Source organism: Heteronotia binoei, chromosome 1 (genome assembly GCF_032191835.1).
Source record: "Heteronotia binoei isolate CCM8104 ecotype False Entrance Well chromosome 1, APGP_CSIRO_Hbin_v1, whole genome shotgun sequence".
In the NCBI taxonomy this organism is placed as follows: Eukaryota; Metazoa; Chordata; class Lepidosauria; order Squamata; family Gekkonidae; genus Heteronotia; species Heteronotia binoei.
The window spans coordinates 32,622,501-32,643,956 of record NC_083223.1 but is presented as its reverse complement, the minus strand read 5'-3'; the positions used below and the strand labels follow the sequence as shown (position 1 = coordinate 32,643,956).

General features: G+C 45.3%; 1 protein-coding gene across 1 annotated transcript in view; it reads left to right on the top strand.

The window, feature by feature from the left end:
• The window catches only part of LOC132567593 (phosphatidylinositol 3,4,5-trisphosphate 3-phosphatase TPTE2-like), an 83,241-nt gene that overhangs the window by 53,005 nt on the left and 8,780 nt on the right, over window positions 1–21,456 (top strand). The window contains exons 9-17 of the mRNA XM_060233273.1: window positions 1,395–1,459; window positions 2,463–2,523; window positions 8,011–8,092; window positions 9,495–9,583; window positions 11,390–11,451; window positions 16,500–16,580; window positions 16,967–17,072; window positions 17,602–17,699; window positions 19,982–20,077. Coding sequence (XP_060089256.1) covers window positions 1,395–1,459; window positions 2,463–2,523; window positions 8,011–8,092; window positions 9,495–9,583; window positions 11,390–11,451; window positions 16,500–16,580; window positions 16,967–17,072; window positions 17,602–17,699; window positions 19,982–20,077 — 740 coding nt within the window. The remainder of the gene's footprint in view (window positions 1–1,394; window positions 1,460–2,462; window positions 2,524–8,010; window positions 8,093–9,494; window positions 9,584–11,389; window positions 11,452–16,499; window positions 16,581–16,966; window positions 17,073–17,601; window positions 17,700–19,981; window positions 20,078–21,456) is intronic.

The following is a 21,456-nucleotide window of genomic DNA, read 5'->3' as shown; positions in this document are numbered from 1 at the left end:
GTGCTTGAAAGGCTATCATATAGAGGATGATGTGGAGTTATTTTCTGTTGCCCCAGAAGATCCTACCAGAACCAAAGGGTTGAAATTAAATCAGAAGAGTTTTCGACTAAACATTAGGGAGAACTTCCTGTAAGTTAGAGTGGTTCCTCAGTGGAACAGGCTTCCTCAGGAGGTGGTGGGCTTTCCTTCCTTAGAGGTTTTTAAACAGCTAGATGGGCATTTGACAACAATGCTGATTCTGTGAATTTAGGTAGATAATGAGAAGGGGGGCAGGAAGGGTTACATCAGTGCTTAATTCTAATAGCCCTTTCTTACACGGACAGGGAAATGCTATTTCCAGTTTGGGGTTAGGCAGAAATTTTTCTCCAGGCCAGTTTGGCCAGGGATCCTGGAGGGTTTTTGCTATCATATATGAACATATGAAGCTGCCTTATACTGAATCAGACCCTGGGTCCATCAAAGTCAGTATTGTCTTCTCAGACCGGCAGCGGCTCTCCAGGGTCTCAAGCTGAGGATTTTCACACCTATTTGCCTGGACCCTTCTTTGGAGATGCCGGGGATTGAACCTGGGACCTTCTGCTTACCAAGCTTACCTTCTGCTTACCAAGCAGATGCTCTACCAGTGAGCCACCGTCCCTCCCCGCTCTTCTGAGCGTGGAGCAGGGGTCACTGTGTGTGTGTGGGGGGGAAGGTATTTGTGAGTTTCCTGCATTGCTTAGGGGAGTTGGACTAAAAGAACCTGAAGGTCCCTTCCAACTCTATGATTGTATGTATTTTTTAGATATTGAAAGGTTGCTCTTGTAGTAGTCTTCGGTGTTCTTGAAGATGGATTCCCAAGTTGTTAAAAGTATGACCTTTGGGCAAATGAATATTTGTATGACAGCTGTGGTTTGGATCCAGCACAGCCTTTCCATGGGCAAAAGAAACTTCTACCATAGAGCATAACTTTCCGCCCTCTTTTGGCAGCCTGGATTTGGGGGCAGTTCAAGCTGCTGCAGAAGGATAGGTCAGAGAAAGTTGTGTCCTGCAGGTGGAAGCCCTGGTACCTATGGGAAGACTATACTGGACCAGCCCCACTGGTTGAATTCCACAGATCAGTTGTGTTCGTGAACATTCTTTCCTCTGGACAATAAAGTGCCCCCAGAATGCAAGAGCCACTTCCATTAGTGGGAAGTTCCTTCAGCTGAAGGAATGTGGTTATGGCTAGCTCAGTGGATCTGAGGGGTCCAATCCCATTAAGCTAACAAACCACTGTAACTCTTTTTATGGCTGAACAAAGTTTGAGTCCAGTTTGTTAAGAGCAACAAAGTTTAATTCTGGCTATAAGCTTTCATGTGCATGCCAACATGGCCACCCTCCTGAATCTTTTAATGACTTTTTCTTTTTCTCCTCAGCTCGTGTTATAGCAATGTCCTTTCCGTCTTCTGGGAAGCAGTCTTTCTACAGGAATCCTATCATGGTAATCTAAACTTTGGATGACAGTTCAGATAGCACTGGGCATGATCTTGAACCTTAAGGCCTTCTCAGACATGGTGGTTGGAATTGGGGAATAAATGCTGAACCAGCCTAGACAAGCCATTTCAGCAAGTGATCCCTCTGCAGGCAAGGTGGGTCACTGGACTATCCAACCGGAAGCCCTGGTTGCTGGCTAACTTGAGTGTGCACTCCACAGGCTTGCAACAAGTCCCTGGGGAAGTGACCCTCACAGTACTGCTACAAATACTTCCCTTCTACTGCATGTTCCTCTCCTGCCTAAAACAACTAGACTGAATCCCCTGCCAATTTCCAAGGGCTTTTATTTTTCTTTCTTGGTCCCTTTAGGATGGCATATTCACCTTGAGAAAATGTATCTTTTAAGTTAAAGTATCCCAACAGAGCAACAAAGCAGTTGCAGATTTGGTTCATGGATGGTAGTAAAGTGCTGACAGACAGCCGAGGAAAGGCCTTTCTAAATAAAGGTCTGATTACATCCCTAAGGCTGTTCTGGGGGTATGATGGGACTTTTCTTGTGGTTGTATAACACTATCTAGTTAATATTTGATCCCTTGTTTCTCCTTGCTCTACAGGAGTATAAAAATTAGTTCTGTTTAATGAAACTAAAGCAATTGAGATCTTCATTGGATTGAATTCATTATATTAGTACATTCTTGGAAACAAAATTCAAGGTCTATCGCTACTTACTACAGATTAATTGCAGATGAAACAGATTAGTCTACTGCAGATTAATTTCAGATGAAACATGGCCCAAATTATTTTACTTAGAACATTTACAATCAAAATATACCAGTAGACTGGCTGTAGCATTGGCACAAAGTAGTTTCTTTTACATCTGAGGAAGCTCTCTGAATTTTCAATTTTGCTCTTAAAACAAAAAACAAACCCAAGACCAAACATATTAACCAGTTCTTATAGCCCTCTCTCCAGTTGCAAACTCTTCAAGTATCCTGTTTTCATTTTTGTAGGAAGTTGTCAGGTTCTTGGATACGAAACATGAAAACCACTATAAAGTCTACAATCTTTGTAGTAAGTGCCTTATCTTTATTGTCTTTCAACTCCATTGCTTTCACTAATTGGGAAATATAGTTTATTTGACCAAATTCAATAATAGTCTTAAATTGACCTTGTAAGAACATGAATTGGTGCTGTGCTGTTCTCACACTGCTACCTGCTTAATGGATTGTGTTAATTCTCCAGTCATTGAAAATGAACTGTGCTTAAGGATTTGGCCATCCGTCATCTTTGTTGTCACCGAAAAAGCCATTATGGAGCCTGAAGCGGGATACTAACAGTGTGATCTTCCACTGCCAGGAGGGGATGGTGATTTTTCACATTTCCCTTTCATGCTTTTTCTGGGGGACCACAAGGAGCTAAATTTCAGTGATCATTTTGGGCTGCAGCAGGGCAGAGAAGGGTGGGGCACTCTTACAGAGATTCCTTCCACAGGACCCACACTCAAGTCAAATAAAAATCCTCTCTGGGTGTGCAATTTTTCTCTCCTTCAATATTTTTTGATTTGGTCTATTGGACCTGGAAAAGAATGGGATACCTGAAAAAAATCTAGAACCTAATACAGATAAAGTATTTGAATCTGGGATTTTTTTGGAAATTCCAGTTGAAGTGGAAAAATATGGGGGGAAGGGCGGGGGAAGCAGCAACAAAGCTGCGAAAAAAGGCATCTCAGCTGGGGTCTTTTGGGCAGTCTTCTCAAAGCAGCCTGTAAAGTAGCTGATCCCTGCAGGCTCAGCTGTGGCTCTATTAAACTGGACTGCTCAAAAGAGCCCACAAAGCAGCTGATCCTGCAGGAAGAACTCTCCCTGCAAGCTCAGATCAGCTGTCATGAGGAGCCTGGTTTAAGCTGGATTGTCCAAAAGAGCTTGCAAAGCAGCAGCTGATCCTGTGGAAAGAATTCTCCCCACAGTCTCAGCTGGAGCTCTCTTGGGGAACTTGGTTTAAACTGAACTGCCCAGAGAGCTCACAAAGAATTTGAGAATTCTCAGGCTCTGAGAACACTCTTTTAAACTGGGAGAGTTTAAAGGGACTGCAGAAGAAAGCCTGCGAACAGCTGAGCTGCGGGAACGAATTGCTCCAGCCCCGGAGCTGCAATTCCTGAATACATCTGAGATGTTTCTGGGAATTTTCTTCAGTTCTCCTGAAAAATCCCTGATATGTTTGCGATGCTGAAATATTCGGGTATGTTTTTTGATCGGGTAGATCCAAATTGTGATAGAATGTGCCTGCTTTGGCTTGCAGGCCCTGATCCACCTGGCCCTCCTAGGTTTCTCTCAAAACCTGGAGAGGCTTTCTCTCTCTCTCTGGTAATTCACACACACCCCCGACCATTGTTGGAATCACCCACTGGGATGGTCAGGATTCCCAGCTTCCCTTCCAAGTTCTGAGGCCTTGCCTTTTCCTCTCCCGCTGCCCAGCACTGGTCTCCACTGGGACAGTTTTTTTCCTTGCATGACCCTGGAAGAATAGCCTCTTGCCAACTGCCTGCCTTCCCCTGGCACTCCTTTTAAAATAGCGGGTCCGAAGTGATGGGAGGCCTACATGATACAGAGAACCACGGCCAGGCTCAAAAGTTATAGAGTATTTATTAAAATGAAAAAGCTTACCAGCATACTTTGAGCCCAGCACCAGACTGAGCAAGAGATACAAAATAAATAGGTAAAACGCAAATCCTCTGTCCCTCTCTGTTAGGGAATTTGGAGATCCAGGCCACTTCCTGAGACCACCCAATTCATTAGGATTCTTATTTATGGAAGGACGGAGGCCTACCAGAGAGAGAGAGAGATTCAAAGAAAACTATTGCTCTGAATAAAACTTTCCAGCATTGCTAGGTTGGCATTTTATCAAGTACGCCAAGTCAGGCAGCTGGCCTCTTACCTGTCTCACCCCAACCTAGTCACTGTAATCTATGCAACTGTCACATCCAGGCTGGATTACTGTAACTTGCTCTACGTGGGCCTATCCTGGTACAGAATGCAGCAGCAAGGGTCCTCATGGGGGACCCTGCATGCCGCTCACATCTCTCCCATGCTGTGGTGTATTAGAATCAAGTTCAAGATGCTGGTGCTAACCTTTTAGGGCCTTAATAGCCAGGGACTCACATACCCCCAAGAGAGCCTTGCACTCTGGCAACCAACATCTGCCTGTCCTCAGCCGGGGTCTTTTCTGCCCTGGCCCCAACCTGGTGGAACTCTCTGCCAAATTCCATCTGGGCCCTGTGGAACCTATTACTGTTTCATAGGGAGTGTAAGGCAGAGAAGTTCTGCGAGGTGTTTGACTGTGGGCAATTACTGTTCCATCCTGACACTCCCAGTTCCACCTTCACTCCCCCTTCTGTGAGATAGCAGCATTGCCAGGATTCTGATGCCATATTTCCTGAGACTGTAATATCTTCTGGCTTTATTTATTCTAGTTTTATTATTCATAATTATAATTTCGTTGCTAAGTGCCCTGAGCCCTGCTATCTGGAAGGGATGTCAAAAATCCAATCAAATAAATCGTTGGCCTTTTTTGCATTCCCACATTTGGAACTGTGCTTGTGCAGGCCGACTTCCAGAAGTTGAATTAGTGTAGTGATGAGTCTCATGACTGGTTTGGAGAGGGTAATCCTGCAGAGATGTCACAGGAACCCCTAAAAAGTGTTCATAATGCAGGTCAAAAATGCCCAGCTTGGATGAGCATACCCTGTGTCTTTTCTTTCTGGGTGAGGCTCATAACACCTCCGCCTGTAAGACCTGCTTGCAAGTTTACACCGAAGGCCCATGCAGGACAGTGAGACTGAAGGCAAGCCTTTGGGAGAAGGCTCCAGCAAGCCCTTCCAAGTCAGCACCCATTGAGTCACTGCAGCATACTTCTCCATCAGCTAGCAAAGCGCAGGCAACGGTAACAGTCCCAAAGCTCATTCCGAGACCTTGGTTCTGTCCACTTTAGGCACCAACCCAGCTACCCGGAACTGATCAGCGGTCCAATCTAAAAAGTGCAGCTCCTCAGAGCTGCTACCATTGAAGAGAAGGCACATGATAAACTGAAGAGTAAAGAAAAAGCCCAAAGACCACTCAGACACTGAGGTGACGTCAGCTCCAGAGAAGGCAGTGGAATGTAGAGCAGCTCCATCTCCATGGACCTCATCTCCACATGACTCAATTGCCAATTCCATCTCGGAGGGCAAGAGGGAGCCTACTCACATGGGTCATTCATCACAAGCTTTAGTGCTAGCCCCCTGGGCCTCCTGAGCTGCATGGGAGAGTTTCAGGCCCTCACCTCTGTGGCATAGGTTTCAGTACTATGAGCTGTCTCTGAGCCGACTCTCCAGAGAAGAGTGGTGATATTAGAATCCTTGGGAAAGGAGGGACCCAGAGAGGGTGAGAGAAGCTTACAATTACCAACCATTTCAGGTTTTCCTAGGCTCAGAGCATTTTATATTTTTAATTTATATTTTTAGTTTCTGCTGTGATCTTTGTGCTTTTTCTTGATGTTTTATTTTAAAAATTTCATTGCCAGATCCCACTATTCCCCCTACTTTCCATTTTAAACAAAATATTGCAAGTCTTTGAAACAGGTTGTATTTTAAGTTTAAAAAAATCATTGTGTTTGTCTGTATCTTTTATAAAGTTTATATCTCTGGTACGTGTCATTACCTTTTCTGACTAGCATGACCCGGCCCCACAAAGATCCATTTATGTCAGATCCATCCACGTAACAAATGAGTTTGACACTCCTGCCTTATTACATGTTAAAATATAGGACAGGCCCCTTTAGCTTAGGCAGTTACAACACCCTACAATGTTTCCCTTATCTTGACACTCCCTCCAGCTTTTTAGGCCACCACATGGTCAAAAATGGCTGCCTTCCCAAATGAGAGTTCTGCATGTGCTCATGGACTCAGCACCCTCTTTCTGTTGCAAGGAGTTTTTATCATATCAGTTTATCCACGCACTGACAAGGTCATGCAAGGTCAAAGAGGCTTTTCCTGGAAATCTCTGGGGCATTAACTTCCTAGCTTCCTAGCACAGGGGTGGCCAAACTGTGGCTCTTTAACACATATTGTGTGGCTCTTGAAGCCCCCACCACCCCATTGGCCAGCTTGAAGAAGGCATTTCTCTCTCTAATCATTTCGCCAAGCCAGTGACAGCTTGCAGAATGCATTTAAAGTTGCTTTCTTTTTACCTCTCTAACCCTATATTTGCCTTCCTTCCTTCCTTGAGGCTCTCAAATATCTGATGCTTATGTCTTGCAGCTGTCAAACGTCTGTAGTTTATTTGATGTGGTTCTTTCATTAAGCAAGTTTGGCCACTCCTGTTCTAGCATTTCATTCCTCCTAATCTGTTTCCTGCTAGGAGGAAGGGGGAGATCTTAAAAGGTAAAGGTCGTTCCCTGTGCAAGTGCCGATTGTTTCCAACTCTGGGGTGATGTTACATCACAACGTTCTCATGGCCAAGTTTTTACGGAGTGCTCTGCCTTGCTCTGTGGCCCAGTTGCTAGCAGGCCACAGACTGGTACTGGTCCACAGCCCTGTGAATGGGGACCCCTGATCTACACTTTCCCCCCAGCAAGCTGGGTACTCATTTTACTGACCTCAGAAGGATGGAAGGCTGAGTCAACCTTGAGCCAGCTATTTAAACCCAGCTTCTGCCGGGATCAAACTCAGGTCGTGAGCAGAGCTTGGACTACAGTACTGCAGCTTACCACGCTGTGCCAACTATTATCTCTCCTGCTAGATCTATTAGCATTTGTATGAAGGTTAGCTGAGGTATATCTGGGAAGCAATTGAATTGACTCCCCACCCCCAAGAGGAAAAAAATCCTGTTAAAATACAAAGTGGAGGTTTGGTTCATTTCAAACCTCCCAGGAAAAACCTCTTCACCTCTAATGGTAATCCTGTTGGGTTTTCAAGGCAAGGGTTTGGAGGTGGTTTGCTGTTGCCTGACTCTCCATCACAACCCTGATATTCCTTGGAGGTCTCCCATCCAAATACTAGTCAGGGCCAATCCTGCTTAGCTTCCAAAATCTGATGAGATCAGGCTAGCCTGGGCTAGCCTAAAGGACAGAAAAGTAATGAATACCAGGTTTATAACTTGATCTGTGGGCATTATAATGATGGATACATAGGCTACAAATCCAGAGTATTGTTCTGCTTAAGACTCCCTCCTGTAAAGCAGCTCTGTGTCCCCACTAGTATTCCCTCTAAGCTGAGTTAGTGGGAGCTAGCTCAGTTTTTTAGCCTCCAGCTCACATTTTTGTCTTAGCTCAGGAAGGATGGCCTCAGAGCAAACCAATTTATGCAGTAGCTCACAACTTTAATGCCAGTAGCTCATGAAGTAATATTTTTGCTCGCACTACTCCACAGCTTAGAAGAGAGTATTGGAGGGGAGGCCTAGAAGATGAATCTTTAACCTGCTGTGTAAGGCAATGAATTGAGATGCTTGAGCAAAATACAGTTGGAAATATTTCCAAGGGACTATTTGGGGTCACTTTAAATATGTAAATCCTTTTCCCTTGCAGGTGAACAGGGCTATGATCCACTGTATTTCCATTACAGGGTGGAACGGCTGTTCATTGATGACCACAATGTTCCTGCTCTAGAGTAAGTAATATGCCAAAATGGTGCTGGGTGCAGCTTGGTAGTGGAAAATGCTGCCAAGTTGCAGCTGGCCTGTGGCAGCTGTGGAGGGTTTTCAAGGCAAGATACAAGCAGGTGGTTTGCCCTTGCCTGCCTCTGCAGAGCAACTGTGGACTTCCTTGGTCGTCTCTCAGCTGCGTTCTGGCCCAGACTGACCCTGCTTAACTTCAGAGATTGAGTGAGATCAAGCTAGCCTAGTGTGGCACATCCAGGCCAGGGCATGTATGGTCTGCAGGCTTAGAAACGTGACTATAAACTTCTTGGGCTAGTTGGTATGTTTAAAAATGTGCTCGTTCCTCCTACCCATTAGGAATTGCTCATAGAAAACTTAGATTCAGCCAGCTTTGGACAGGGGAGGCAGGGACGAGGTGGGGTTGCTTTTGATCACCAAGAGGGCTGTGCTCAAAATCATGGAACCTGCACAGACAAAAGGCATCTGGGACAGAAATAGTAAAAAGGAGGAGAATTAAGAGAGATTGAATAAAAAAGCTGGCTGCATCCAGCCCCATTGTGTTGGTGTCTTGTGAAGGACCTTGAGGAAATCTAATATTGCTGCTCTGATAAACAGTAGATCATATCTTTCAGCAGCCCCGTAGCTAAGAGTCACAGGTGGAGGGGGCCGTAGGAGAGTCCATGGGGGTGAGAGCAAGAAGCTGGAGAGGGTGGGGGCCACCCCTCTCCCTCCCCCCTCCAGTGTGATTTAAATTGCATGTAAGCTCGGATTCCCCTTCTGCCTTTCCTGGAGCTCAGCCTGCGGTGATCAACTTCCAATTCCGAAGTTCAAAAGAAGGCTGATTTGTATCTCTGGGCTCCCTCCCCATTTTCCCGCTTTCCTGTGCCCTTCCCCAACTGGGAGCAGCAGGGAACACACACGGCTTGTATAAGCTGTCTGGGGGAGACATGTCCCGGCTGTCCTCCTCCCTCCCTCCCCACCGTGAAAGGACTCTAGCTGCCCTTGCAGCCTGTGCAGTCTAGGGGCCTCTCCTCCCACCCACCCAAGAACTTTACCATTCAGGGTCATGGCAGTGGAAAAAAGCACATGGAGCCCCCAGCTCTTCATGGCCAGACTAAGGGCTGCTGAGAGCAGGGGCTGGCCCATCTACCCACCCAACTTTCAGAATCTGCCCACCCACCTAACTCTGCTCAGAGTGATTCAGGGGGAGAGCTTGCTGGTGCCGCTACCTGCTTCATGTGCTGAGGCAAATGGGGGGGGGGGGAGCCGAGGCTTGGGGAGGGGGGCCTTAAAATCCACAAGGAGGCTGGGCTCTCTGGGGCCCATAGGGCGCTACGGGCCTGTCTTTCAGTTTCTAGAACAGTAGCTCAGAAAGCAAAATCTTAAAGTGAGGTATTTCCTTTATCTCTTAAGGGATATGCTCAAGTTTACTACAAGTGTGAGGGAATGGATGAATCAGGACCTGAAAAACGTCATAGCAATACACTGCAAAGGAGGGAAGGGTAAGGAAGCATCTTTTACTGTAAGTAAGCAAGTCAGCATGTTTTACCAAAAAAGAGAGGACTAGCCTGTTGGGAAGAAGTATGCAGACGCTGAACTTGCCTGGAATTTTTCACTCATGACTGTGAGAAGTTCTGCTTGTGTTCAGTGAATTCCAAAGTGGGTTCTGTTTGGATTTTATAACTTGTTTTGTTCCTAAAGGTGAAGGGAGGCAGCAACTTACTTAGACTTATTAAACTAGTATATTTAATCTTGTGTCCATTCATCCTTAGGTAAAGAGATCTTCATTGCTGATTTTTTAATTATTATTATTCCATCCTTCTGCCAAGGAGCTCATGACAGTGTACATGGCCTTTATTTTATCCTTATGCCAAATCCTACGGAAGTTGGCTGGGCTGAGAACAAAAGATCCGAAGAACTTTTGGTTTTAGCACAGCAACTTTCACAGGGTTTAGTGTAAGGATAAAATGAAGACCAAGTACAATGCCCTGAGGCACATAACCCTGCCAATTCTGTTTAGCAAAGTGAACTTTTCATTCTGATTAAAGATCCACTTAAGATGGAGGAAAGCATCAAACTTTGCAGATTGAAGTGGAACAATATATGCCTAAGTGTCACCCTGTGAGTTTCATTATAGAAGAGAGATTTAAACCTGGGCCCCCTTGGTCATAGCCTGACACTGACCACTACCTCACACTGTCTTCATAAGCTTCTGAAATATTGCTTGGGGGGCATTGCTACACCTGTTTTTGCTGCTGGTCTTTTCTCACCAGAGGAAGGGATGTCAAAATTTGAGGAAAGTAATCTCTCTGTGTGCACCTAGTGATCAGATTTGATATATGAGGATGGTCCCTGGAGAACTGACTGTAGAGAATAACTTTGTTGGCAAGAAGAAATCTGTGCTATGGATAGGATGCCATCAGAAGCCAGTACAAATGCTGGAGTATAGAATGAGTCATGGCAACCTACTTGAGGAGTGAGCTACTATATTGGGGGCCTCACTTTTATTGTTTCTGTGGACGCTTCTGCAATTTGAGGACACTGGGTGAGTGCTGCCACAAAATCCCTGCCATGAGGGCTGGGGCCAGTCACACAACATTGGGAGGTTCTGAGCCAAGTGTGCTCCTGCGGAAGCTGCTTGTGACTGGGTGATGTCTGGAGATGTAAACCATCTAGGCTCTTAATCAGTGTAGAGGAATGCCAGTGTTGGCTCTTTGCTTTAAGAACGTAAGAGAAGCCATGTTGGGTCAGGTCAGTGGCCCATTCAGTCGAACACTCTGTGTCACACAGTGACCAAAACTCTTTAGTGGAAAGATGCTCTGGAGAAGAAAGAAGTGGGTTCCATGAATATGTTGACAGGCACCATAGTTCCCAATGGTACCATGTTGGGTATTGCTATAATATACTCTGAGTGAAATTGCTAAGTGGTCTTAAGAGAGAGCCCCATACAGGACACAATGCAGTGGTCAACTCTTGTAGTTAGGCAGAGACTTATTTCTCAGTCCTTTTAGGAAATACCATGTGGTTACAGGAGGCAGAGGCAAAATGCAGCCTCTACTTTGTGAGTCATGTAATAGTGTCCTGTACGTAAAAGAAATTGGAACAAATGTAGCATTCGTGGGGTGAGCTGGGCAGGGGTTGACCATGCAAAGGGAATTTCAGTCAGCCAAATTCAAGGCCAGATACTCTACAGATGTGTTGAGGCAGTGGTAGGAGGAGGTCTAATGCAAAGTGTTCACTGTTCCAACTGGACATGCCTTTCCTATCAGGTTCTATTTTTCTTTTCTTTTCTTTTTTTGTATGTGTAGGTAGGACTGGAACTATGGTTTGCACATGGCTTATTGACAGCAACCAGTTTGAGAGTGCACAGGTACAAAAAGTGATGTTTTGTTCAAGAGAATTAAAGCATTTGAGATCTGTAGCTGCACAGCAGCTGCACTGTGTGAATTAGATGACAAAATTTAGCCTATTCTTCATCTTGACACCTTCCCCCTCCTTTTTAAGGAACCTCTTTTTTGTTTGTTTTTCCCAAGAGACCTATGAGGGGCAATGCTGCATGACATCTTGGACCTGCTTAAGAACATAAGAGAAGCCATGTTGGATCAGGCCAATGGCCCATCCAGTCCAGCACACTGTGTCACACAATGGCCAAAAAAAGGAGGTTCACAAGTGGGGCTAGTAGCCCTTCCACTTTGCACCCCCCCAAGCACCAAGAATACAGAGCATCACTGCCCTAGACAGTTCCAATAATATGTTATGACTAATAGCCACTGATGGACCTCTGCTCCATATTTTTATCCAAACCCCTCTTGAAGGGGTTATAGCCGCCATCATGTCCTGTGGCAGTGAATTCCACATGTTAATCACCCTTTGGGTGAAGAAGTACTTCCTTTCATCCGTTCTAACCCGACTGCTCAGCAATTTCATTGAATGCCCACGAGTTCTTGTATTGTGAGAAAGGGAGAAAAGTACTTCTTTCTCTGCTTTCTCCATCCCATGCATAATCTTGTAAACCTCTATCATGTCACCCCGCAGTCAACGTTTCTCCAAGCTAAAGAGCCCCAAGCGTTTTAACCCGTCTTCATAGGGAAAGTGTTCCAAATTAATTATTCTAGTTGCCCTTTTCTGGACTTTTTCCAATGCTTTAATATCCTTTTTGAGGTGCAGTGACCAGAATTGTATGGAGTATTACAAATGAAACTGCACCATCTATTTTTACAGGGGCATTATGATACTGGCTGATTTGCTTTCAATTCCCTTCTTAATAATTCCCAGCATGGCGTTGGCCTTTTTAATTGCAATTGCACAGTCTTGACATTTTCAGTGAGTTATTTACCACGACCCCAAGAACTCTGTCTTGGTCAGTCTCTGCCGGTTCACACCCCATCAACTTGTATTTGTAGCTGGGATTCTTGGCCCCAATGTGCATTACTTTGCACTTGGCCACACTGAACCTCATCTGCCACATTGACGCCCACTCACCCAGCCTCAACAGATCTCTTAGGAGTGCCTCACAATCCTCTCTGGTTCTTACCACCCTAAACAATTTAGTGTCATCTGCAAACTTAACCACTTCACTGCTTACTCTCAACTCCAAATCATTAATGAACAAGTTAAAGAGCATGGATCCCAGTACTGAGCTCTGCAGCACCCCACTGCTTACCATCTTCAACTGCAAAGATTGCCCATTTATACTCACTTTGTTTCCTATTAATTACCCAGTTTTTGATCCACAAGAGTACTTGTGCTTTTACTCCATGATTTTCGAGCTTACTAAGGAGCCTTTGAAGAGGAACTTTATCAAAAGCTTTCTGGAGGTCAAGGTAAACAACATCTATTGGGTCCCTTTTGTCCACATGTTTGTTCACTCCCTCAAAGAACTGAGGTTAGTGAGGCAAGATCTTCCCTTACAGAACTCATGCTGAGTATTCTTCAATAACTTGTGTTCATCAATGTGCCTACTCATTCTGTCCTTGATAATGGTTTCTACCAACTTTCCTGGTATTGAAGTCAGACTGACTGGCCTGTAATTTCCCGGATCTCCTCTGGAACCCTTTTTAAAGATGGAGGTGACATTTGCTACCTTCCAGACCTTAGGAACGGAGGCAGATTTCAATGAAAGATTACATATTTTTGTCAGGAGATCCACAAGTTCACCTTTGAGTTCTTTCAGAACTCTTGGATGTATGCCATCCAGACCTGGTGACATTAGTTTTTAATTCATCTATCAATTATAGGACCTCCTCTCTTTTCACTTCAATCTGACTCAGGTCTTTCAACATCCCTTCCAAAATTAGTGGTTCTGGAGTGGGCAAATACTTCTCATCTTCCATAGTGAAGATGGAGGCAAAAAATGCATTCAGCTTCTCAGCCATTTCCCTATCCTCCTTCAGTAATCCTTTGACCCCTTGGTCATCCAAAGGCCCCACTGCTTCCCTGGCTGGTGTCATGAGCCCTGATGAGGAGCAGCTGGAAGGGTTAACAGACCTGGAAGAGTTGCCAGCCAGTTCCTCAGCTGAACAAAAAGCAGTTGACCCATCAGTCCAGGCACCAGTGTCAGCTGTTGACAATCAATCTCCTCCAAGTTCTCCTCCTCCCATCTCGAGTTCAAAGCAGGCTCCGGAAAGAAGTTTCAGAGCGAAGACATGAGGCACACCGAGGCTTCAAATCTCTCAGCCCTGAGTTCTAGCAGAGTCACTGCCACCTAGGGAGTAGGCTGATTGAGACTCCCATATAGCTCCCACGCAGGACCTGGTAACCTTGTGGAAGCAACTATTCTCTGGCTTGCATCCACGCTCCTTCCTGATCCTGACCTGCTTGATTTCCTTGGCACCCTGACCTTTTGGCTTTTGGACATTGACTTCTGATTCCGGTTTGTGATTCTGCATTGATGACATGACTCCTGCTTGACTTCCTGGACTTTGACCTTGAACTGGCTTTGGACTTCTGCCTGCCTGCATCCTGAGAACGTGACACCTGCCTGATCAGTCTTGCATTTGATTTGCCTCAGCCTGTGTTCTCTTTTATTAATTTCACTTGGACTAGCTTTTCACCACTTAAAGGAATCCTTCTTACCTTTTACAGCTTCCATAACTTTGTTTGTTAACCATGCAGGCCTTTTCTTATACCTGTTTGTGCCTTTCCTAATTTGTGGTATATATTTTATCTGCGCTTCTAGGATTGTAGTTTTAAATAGCCTCCAAGCTTCCCCAAGTGTTTTGACTGCATTTACCTTTCCTTTCAGTTTCCTCTTCACATGCCTCCTCATCTCAGAGAATTTACCCCTTTTAAAGTTAAAAGTGGTTGTGCTGGTCTTTTGGAGCAACTCCCTATTTATACAAATGGTGATATCAATAATGTTACGGTCACTGCTCCCAAGCTGTGCAATCACTTTTACATCTCGCACCAAGTCTTGGGGATTACTTAGGACCAAATCCAGGATCACCCCACCCCTGGTAGGTTTTGTGACCATCTGCTCTATAGCACAGTCATTGAGAGTGTCTAGAATGGGTGGGGAACAGTGGCTCTCCAGATGTTTTTTGCCTACAACTCCCATCAGCCCCAGCCAGCATGGCCAATGGCTGGGGCTGATGGAAGTTGTAGGCAAAAAACATCTGGAGAGCCACTGTTCCCTACCCCTGGTCTAGAAACTCAGTCTTTTTCTCTCGACTAGAACACATATTGACCCAATCAATCTGCAGGTAGTTAAAATCACCTATTATGACACAGTTTTTATGTTTAGCCACTATCTTTAATACTTCCATTATATTATAATCGGCCTCTATCTTTTGATTTGGTGGGCGATAACAAACTCCCATAGTTGAATTTCCTTTTGGGCCCTCTATTTCGACCCAAAGCATTTCTAGAAGGGAATCTAATTCTCTGACCTCAGTTTTACTGGACTGTATACACTCTCTGACATACAGAGCCACCACACCTCCAACCCTTCCCTCCCTATCCTTCCGATATAACTTATATCCAGGAATCACCGTGTCCCACTGATTCTCCTCATTCCACCAAGTTTCTGAAATTCCCACAATGTCTATGTTTTTCCCCAACACTAAACATTCCAACTCCCTGATTTTACTTCGAACACGTCTAGCATCTGTATACAAACATCTATAATTTCCCAGAAAAGTTAGGCCCGCAACCTTCCTCCTGCCGTCTCGAGACTTTGGCAGACAGTCCATACTGTTTGTCACCATCTCAGTGGACAACTCTGATCCATTACCCGGTAGAAGAGTAACAGCTAACCCTTCATCTCTTCATCTCCATACCCCACCCCACCTGCCCCACCACCACACCCCCACCTTCAGGGAGGGCAGGTATGGCAGCATGACAGGGCAAGGCTGGGTGGGCGCCAAGTGAGCTGCGCCTTCACAGTGCACTCTCAGAGACGCTCCAAGACTTCCCTTCTTAGGGCAGTCTCAGAGTGCCTCCAAGAGTGCATTGCGCAGCTCGCCCCCAGCCGCCGCTCAGCCTTCTTGAGCAGACCCTTCAAGGTGAGAGCAGCCAGGCAGGGGGCATTCTTCTTTGAGCCTGCCTTCCCCTACAAGGGAAGGCAGGTTCGGAGAAGCTGCCAGGTGAGAGCAGCTGGGTGGGGTGTGTTCTCCTTTGAGTCTGGCTTGCCTTGCATAGGAAGGCAGGCTCAGGGGAGAGCACATGCCAATATGCCATCCTGCTGCTCTTAGCTTCCCAGGTCTGTGACCCTGGAAGCCGAGCGGGGGGGAGGGGGCACCCAGCATCACCCCTGTAGGCCAGGTGGTGCCCTAGGCAGCTGCCTACCTTGCCTACTCACATGCCGGCCATGGCTAGAATGGAGTAATTCAGCTCTGATCTGCATAGCAAGCATGTTCATGGATGCTGCATTTCCCATTGGACAGAGAGTGATCTTGGGGGAGGGGAAAAATCTGAACTTGTGCTGCTAGGACTGATGGGAAGGGAGGATTTTACTACTGTTATGAGAAGGTGAGGTCTCTGTGTCTTTTTTATATAGACAATGGCAGAATCTATTGCTGAGCCTCTTGCAATGTTGAGAGATTATTGGGTGCAGGCACAAAAAGACTTATATAGGCAGTAGGGACAGTCATAAAATAGTTGCTATAGGTGGAACAATAACCAAATCATAGAATCATCGAGTTAGAAGGAACCTCCAGGGTCAATGTTGGCATCATTCCAAGTAAAGCATACTTCTCTGCTGGGTTCAGTGGTCTCTGGCTGGCTGCTTCCTGCCCCTACCATTGGTGATGCTTCCTGGGGCACCCCTTACTTCAATGAACTGTAAGAAAGCCAGGATTGGCTCTTCTTGTAAGGGATGAAGCAGATGGGTGCTGTGGAGCCCATGGGTGGTTATGATGGGGATCAGTGGTCAAATGGATATGGCAATAGCTACTTTAACATGGTTCTTCCCTTTCATAGGAAAGCTTGAATTACTTTGGTGAGAGGAGAACTGATAAAAGCACCAGCTCCAAGTTTCAGGGCGTTGAAACACCATCCCAGGTAGGTACCTATGTTGAAGCTCCAGTTAAGATACCGCAGTCAGCGTGTTGCATCAGTGGATTACTGTGCCTACTAGTTGTGATAGCTTACTTGCTCCTTTGTGCATCCAGATAGTGTACCAAAATGGCAGTGACTGGATTGTACTCATACTGCATTGTGGGTCAGAAAAAGTCAGAAGTGCGGGGTTTAGGAATGATGCTTGTAGAGATTGGCTGAAGGATGGCAAACTTGGTAATTCCTTATATCCCACGGGAAGAGGGTGTTGGGTGTCTGAAGGGTGGAACTTAGAAGTGTGATTTTTCTCTCAAGGCTTTCGCTATGTAGAACTAGAAAATATTGTGGCATTTAATATTTCCTATATTTCTAAAATGCTTACCTTATTTCAGAGTAGATATGTGGGGTATTATGAAATCTTGAAAAACAAGTACAACTTGAAACTTCCACCAGAGAGACACCTCAGAATCAAAAGCATCAAGGTCATGGCTATCCATGGTAAGCACTGTTGAAAATGTAGGACTTTTAGTGCTTTCTGTCCCACATTTCTCTGCCATGATATCTGTATAGACAGGGCAGAGGGCACACGTTTGTGGGAACACCTTTTCAGCCCTGGCCCCTGCCTGATGGAATGAACTCCCCTTGGAGATCTGGGCCCAGCGGGCCCTCCTGCAGTTCTGCAGGGCCTGTAAAACAGAGCTCTTTTGGCAGGCTTTCAGTTGGGGCAGTGGGTGTCACCTCTTATTGCCCATTCCCCTTTCATTCCATCCTAGTGCTGTAGGACCTGTTGGACCTGGACTCATGAGGCTGAATCTGTCATTTTTAGCATTCAATGTTTAGTTTTGTAATTTTGGATTTTGTATCATTTTAATCTGGTTTTAACTGTTGATTGTCTGTTTCTGTAATGTAACCCCCCTTGAGCCTGTTCTATGGGAAGGGTGGGCTATAAATCAAATAAATAAATAATAAATCTGAATTCCTGCAGGTTGGTGCTATTAATTGTTCTGCTATGTCTGTGTTTTTGTAGGAGTTGGGAAAGGCAATGGGTCTGATTTGAGAGTGCAGATCCTGATGAGGAAGAAAGTAGTCTTCCAGTGTGTTTGTGCAACCCAAGAGAACTGCAAGGTAAGGGGTGATGCGTTAATCCCAAGAGTGTGCTTGCTGTAGAAAATGCATGCCCTGAAAAGATTGCCCCCCCACTCTTAGTAAGGATTGCAGTCCACAACTGCCTATAAGTGTTAACATATGCATAGCTGCCCTTCTTGGGTAATAATAGAAAGACATCCCAGCCTTGTCCCACCTCAGCCGATGATCTCTTTTTAATTTACATGTGATTATGATGTGTGTTTGACTCCAACATAGATCCCACTGATTGGCTGTTTCATTGCTATTGCCCCATCCCCTCCCTCATCCCCTGCCTGTTCCTGTACTGAGGAACAAAAGTGCCCTGTGGCATGGTTGACTGAGACCGATTCCCCACTAGCCTTGTCATGGTCTCGCACTTTTCTCCGCGGGGCTTCCTTCCGATTTTGCACAAGCTTGCCCCAGGGCTGCAACTTGCTCTGCCTCTTTTGCATGGCAAACAAGATTCTCTAAAAACTGCGCGAAAGAGGAAGAGTGAGTTGCAGCCCCGTGGCAGCTTGTGTGAAATTGGAAGGAAGCCCCGCAGAGAAGAGGAGCATGAGACCGGGACAAGGCTTGTGGGGAATTGGTCTGAGAGAGGATGTTTCTGTTTCAGGTGCTTGGCTACACTTTCTTTGTAGTGAGGCTTCCCCAAATACACGTTTGCTGTGCACCCTTTTGAGGTTGAGCTTTTGCTAGTATTGACCTTTGTCAGCAGTCAAAACTGCCTGGAAAATGCAAGCTCTCTTCCCTGTTAGCATGAGCATTGCTTTTTTAAAAATGGTGTGCTATAAATGCCCCAGTGACACAGGAACCTTCTGGATGTGTTTGTGTTGTGATTTAATGGCACTTGATGCAACACGCCAGTCTGGTTACAGTGCTTGAGTAGAACTAGACTCTGAGACGCACATGATCATAAAACTCACTGCATAACCTTGGGGGGTGGGTGTGTTTCTCACAGGCAGGTCAACCTAACACACAGGGTTGTTGTGTGGATAAAATGGGACACCTGTGTATTGGGGGAAGGGCAGGACAAAAATGGGCTGGTTAGGTGAAATTCTTTCTCCCACACCCCCATTCTTCTGCCACATCAGAACATTCTCCTTAAGGATGTTTATGAAGGCCGGACCTTCTAACCCTTCCTCTTGTGTTGGAGTGCAGGTTAGCCAGACCTGGGACAAAAAGGGAGAAGAGGAAGAGTCTCCTTCATAGCAACTGTGTTCCCCATCCCCATCCAGACACATGGGCACATATGCACATATGTGGTGGATTTGGGCCTGTTATGATATTGCCGAAAAAATGCAATGTGGCAGGACAGCACTTTGCTGAAAGGTTCTAAATTAAATGAAAACATGGCTTGAATAGCAGTTGTCTGTTTCCAAGTCAAACCAAGTGGTGCATGTGTTTTGTAATCTTAGCAGCATCATTCCCACCGGCAGTTTGAGGATTAACCAAGGATTTATATTTTCTAGTGCAAAGGAATGTCCACATCCAGAGAGAGTCCTTTAATTAATGTCCTTCTGAATCCTTTGAACAATGGACAATCATTTCCTAGATGTGCACCACTGGAGAGCTGTTAGCACTGCATATTATTATAATCTTAAAATGACTGTAATCTAGGCTAGCCTGAGACTGTCAGATCTTGGATGCTCAGCAGGGGCAGGCAGTGGCAAAAACTGCCTTTGAGCTTCTGTTGTCTTGGAAAGGCTACAGAGTCATCATAAGGCAACTGCCTCTTGATGGCACTTCCCACCAATATTATAATCTTAAAACCACTGTCCAATATAGGCATAGGTGGAAGCTTCTGTTCCCCCCAACCCCCCCTCCCAATTCCCTGTGCCAAATGGGGCACAGCTTACTGATGCCTCAAGAAGAAGAGGAGAGGGGAGAGGAATCTACAGCTGTGTTCTCCCTGGTGGGTGGGAGGTTTGCCCACCAGGACACTGAGGGCTACAATGACTTCAATGTTTATGAAACAGGGAGGGGGGAGAATGAGCAATGTCTAGGTCTACAGAATGGGGAGGAAAATTGGTGTGGCTCAGTAGAAGAGCCTCTGCTTGCCATGCAGAGAGTCTCAGGTTCAATCTCCAGCATCTTAAATTAAAGGAGCTGGAAGCAGGTGATGTGAAAGACCTCTGAGACCCTGGAGGGCCTCTGCCAGTCTTGAATAGAGAATACTTTTGATGGATGACATGATTCAGTATAAGGCAGTTTCATATATGCTCAGTCAACTTCAAAATCTATTTTAGAAGGTGAAAATGAGATGCCTGTGTACTCTCTTACAGTTGTTCTTTGATGGAGAACATGACTGTGCAGTAATTAGTTTGGAAGGCTGCCCTATCATTTGCAACGATGTGAAAGTCCGATTTGACTCTACTTCCGTAAGTTGAAGCATGATGGTTCTCTCCCTCTGATTCCTTCCAAGCATCAGAATTATTTCCTGTGTTCAGAGCAGTCTTGTTGGAAGTCGGCGTAGCCAGCATGAACTTTCCTATGGTGCTCAAATGGAGGCCTTCAAGGTGCCCACAGAGAGCTCTGGAGGAGGCAACATGCCTCTCCTACTGTTGTGCCTCAGCAGCTGGTTTCCAGAGGTGCACAGTTTCCAAACTTGGTTGCTTACTTTACCTGTCACAGGGAATAGACATTGATTGTTCTTTTCTCCATGAATCTGATTCCTTCTCAAATCCACCTGTGTGACTGGCCTTCACTGCATCTTATGGCAAGTTCTATATTAATTATGCATTTGAAGGGCTTTGTTTTGTATCTCCTGTTTGCTGCCTATCAATTTTATCTGGGTAACTCCAACTTCTAGAATTATGGGAGATGGAGAAAAATCTCTTTCTCTGTCAACTTCATGTGTAATCTTACAAATCTCTTCCATACACCCCTCAATGGTAAGCATGGAGAACCAGCTGTGAGGCAGTGGTTAAGAGCGGCAGACTCTAATATGGAGAACTGAGTTTGAGTCCCCACTTCTCCACATGCAGCCACCTGGGAGGCCTTGGGCCAGTCACAGTTCTCAGAATTCTCTATGCTCCACCTAATTCACAAGCTGAGTGTTATGGGGAGAAAAGGAACTGATTATAAGTTGCTCCAGGACTCCTTTGAGTAGTGAGGAGTGGGGTATAAAACAAACTCCTCCTCCAATAAAGCTGAAAACACCAGCCTTAAACATTTTGACTGACCTTATCTACATTCTTTCCCAGTTTTACAACATCCCTAGTTTAACATGGGTGACCAGAAGTGTACCTAATATTCCAAATTCAGACACATACTAGATTTATAGAAGAATCAGAGCAGCGGAAATGGTTGAACTCCCTGCCCCTCCATTACTTTGTGTGGGTAGGAACATTCAACTATTTCCACAGCTCTGATCTTCAGGGTTGTTGAATTCATTTGTTGTGAATGCCAAATCTGATATAAATGAGACCTTTTTGGGCCATGCCATGTGTGTCATAAAATGTAATGCCAGGTAGCAAAGCTATAAACTTTATGAAGGACACAGACAAACACAAAGATTTTTTCAAAGCTTAAAATATGCTTAAAAGATTAGCACTTTTGCAATAGTTTGTTTATTTAACAGTTTCTGATAATTGACACCTCTTGCTCTGAATTATTGCATCAAAATCTGCTGTAGCAATTGCTGTAGCAATCTTGAGTATGCTGTTCAGGTGTGTGTATGTAAGCTGCAAACTTTACCTGTCACAGGGAATAGATGTTGATTGCTCTTTCCTCCATAAATCTGATTCATTCTACTTTT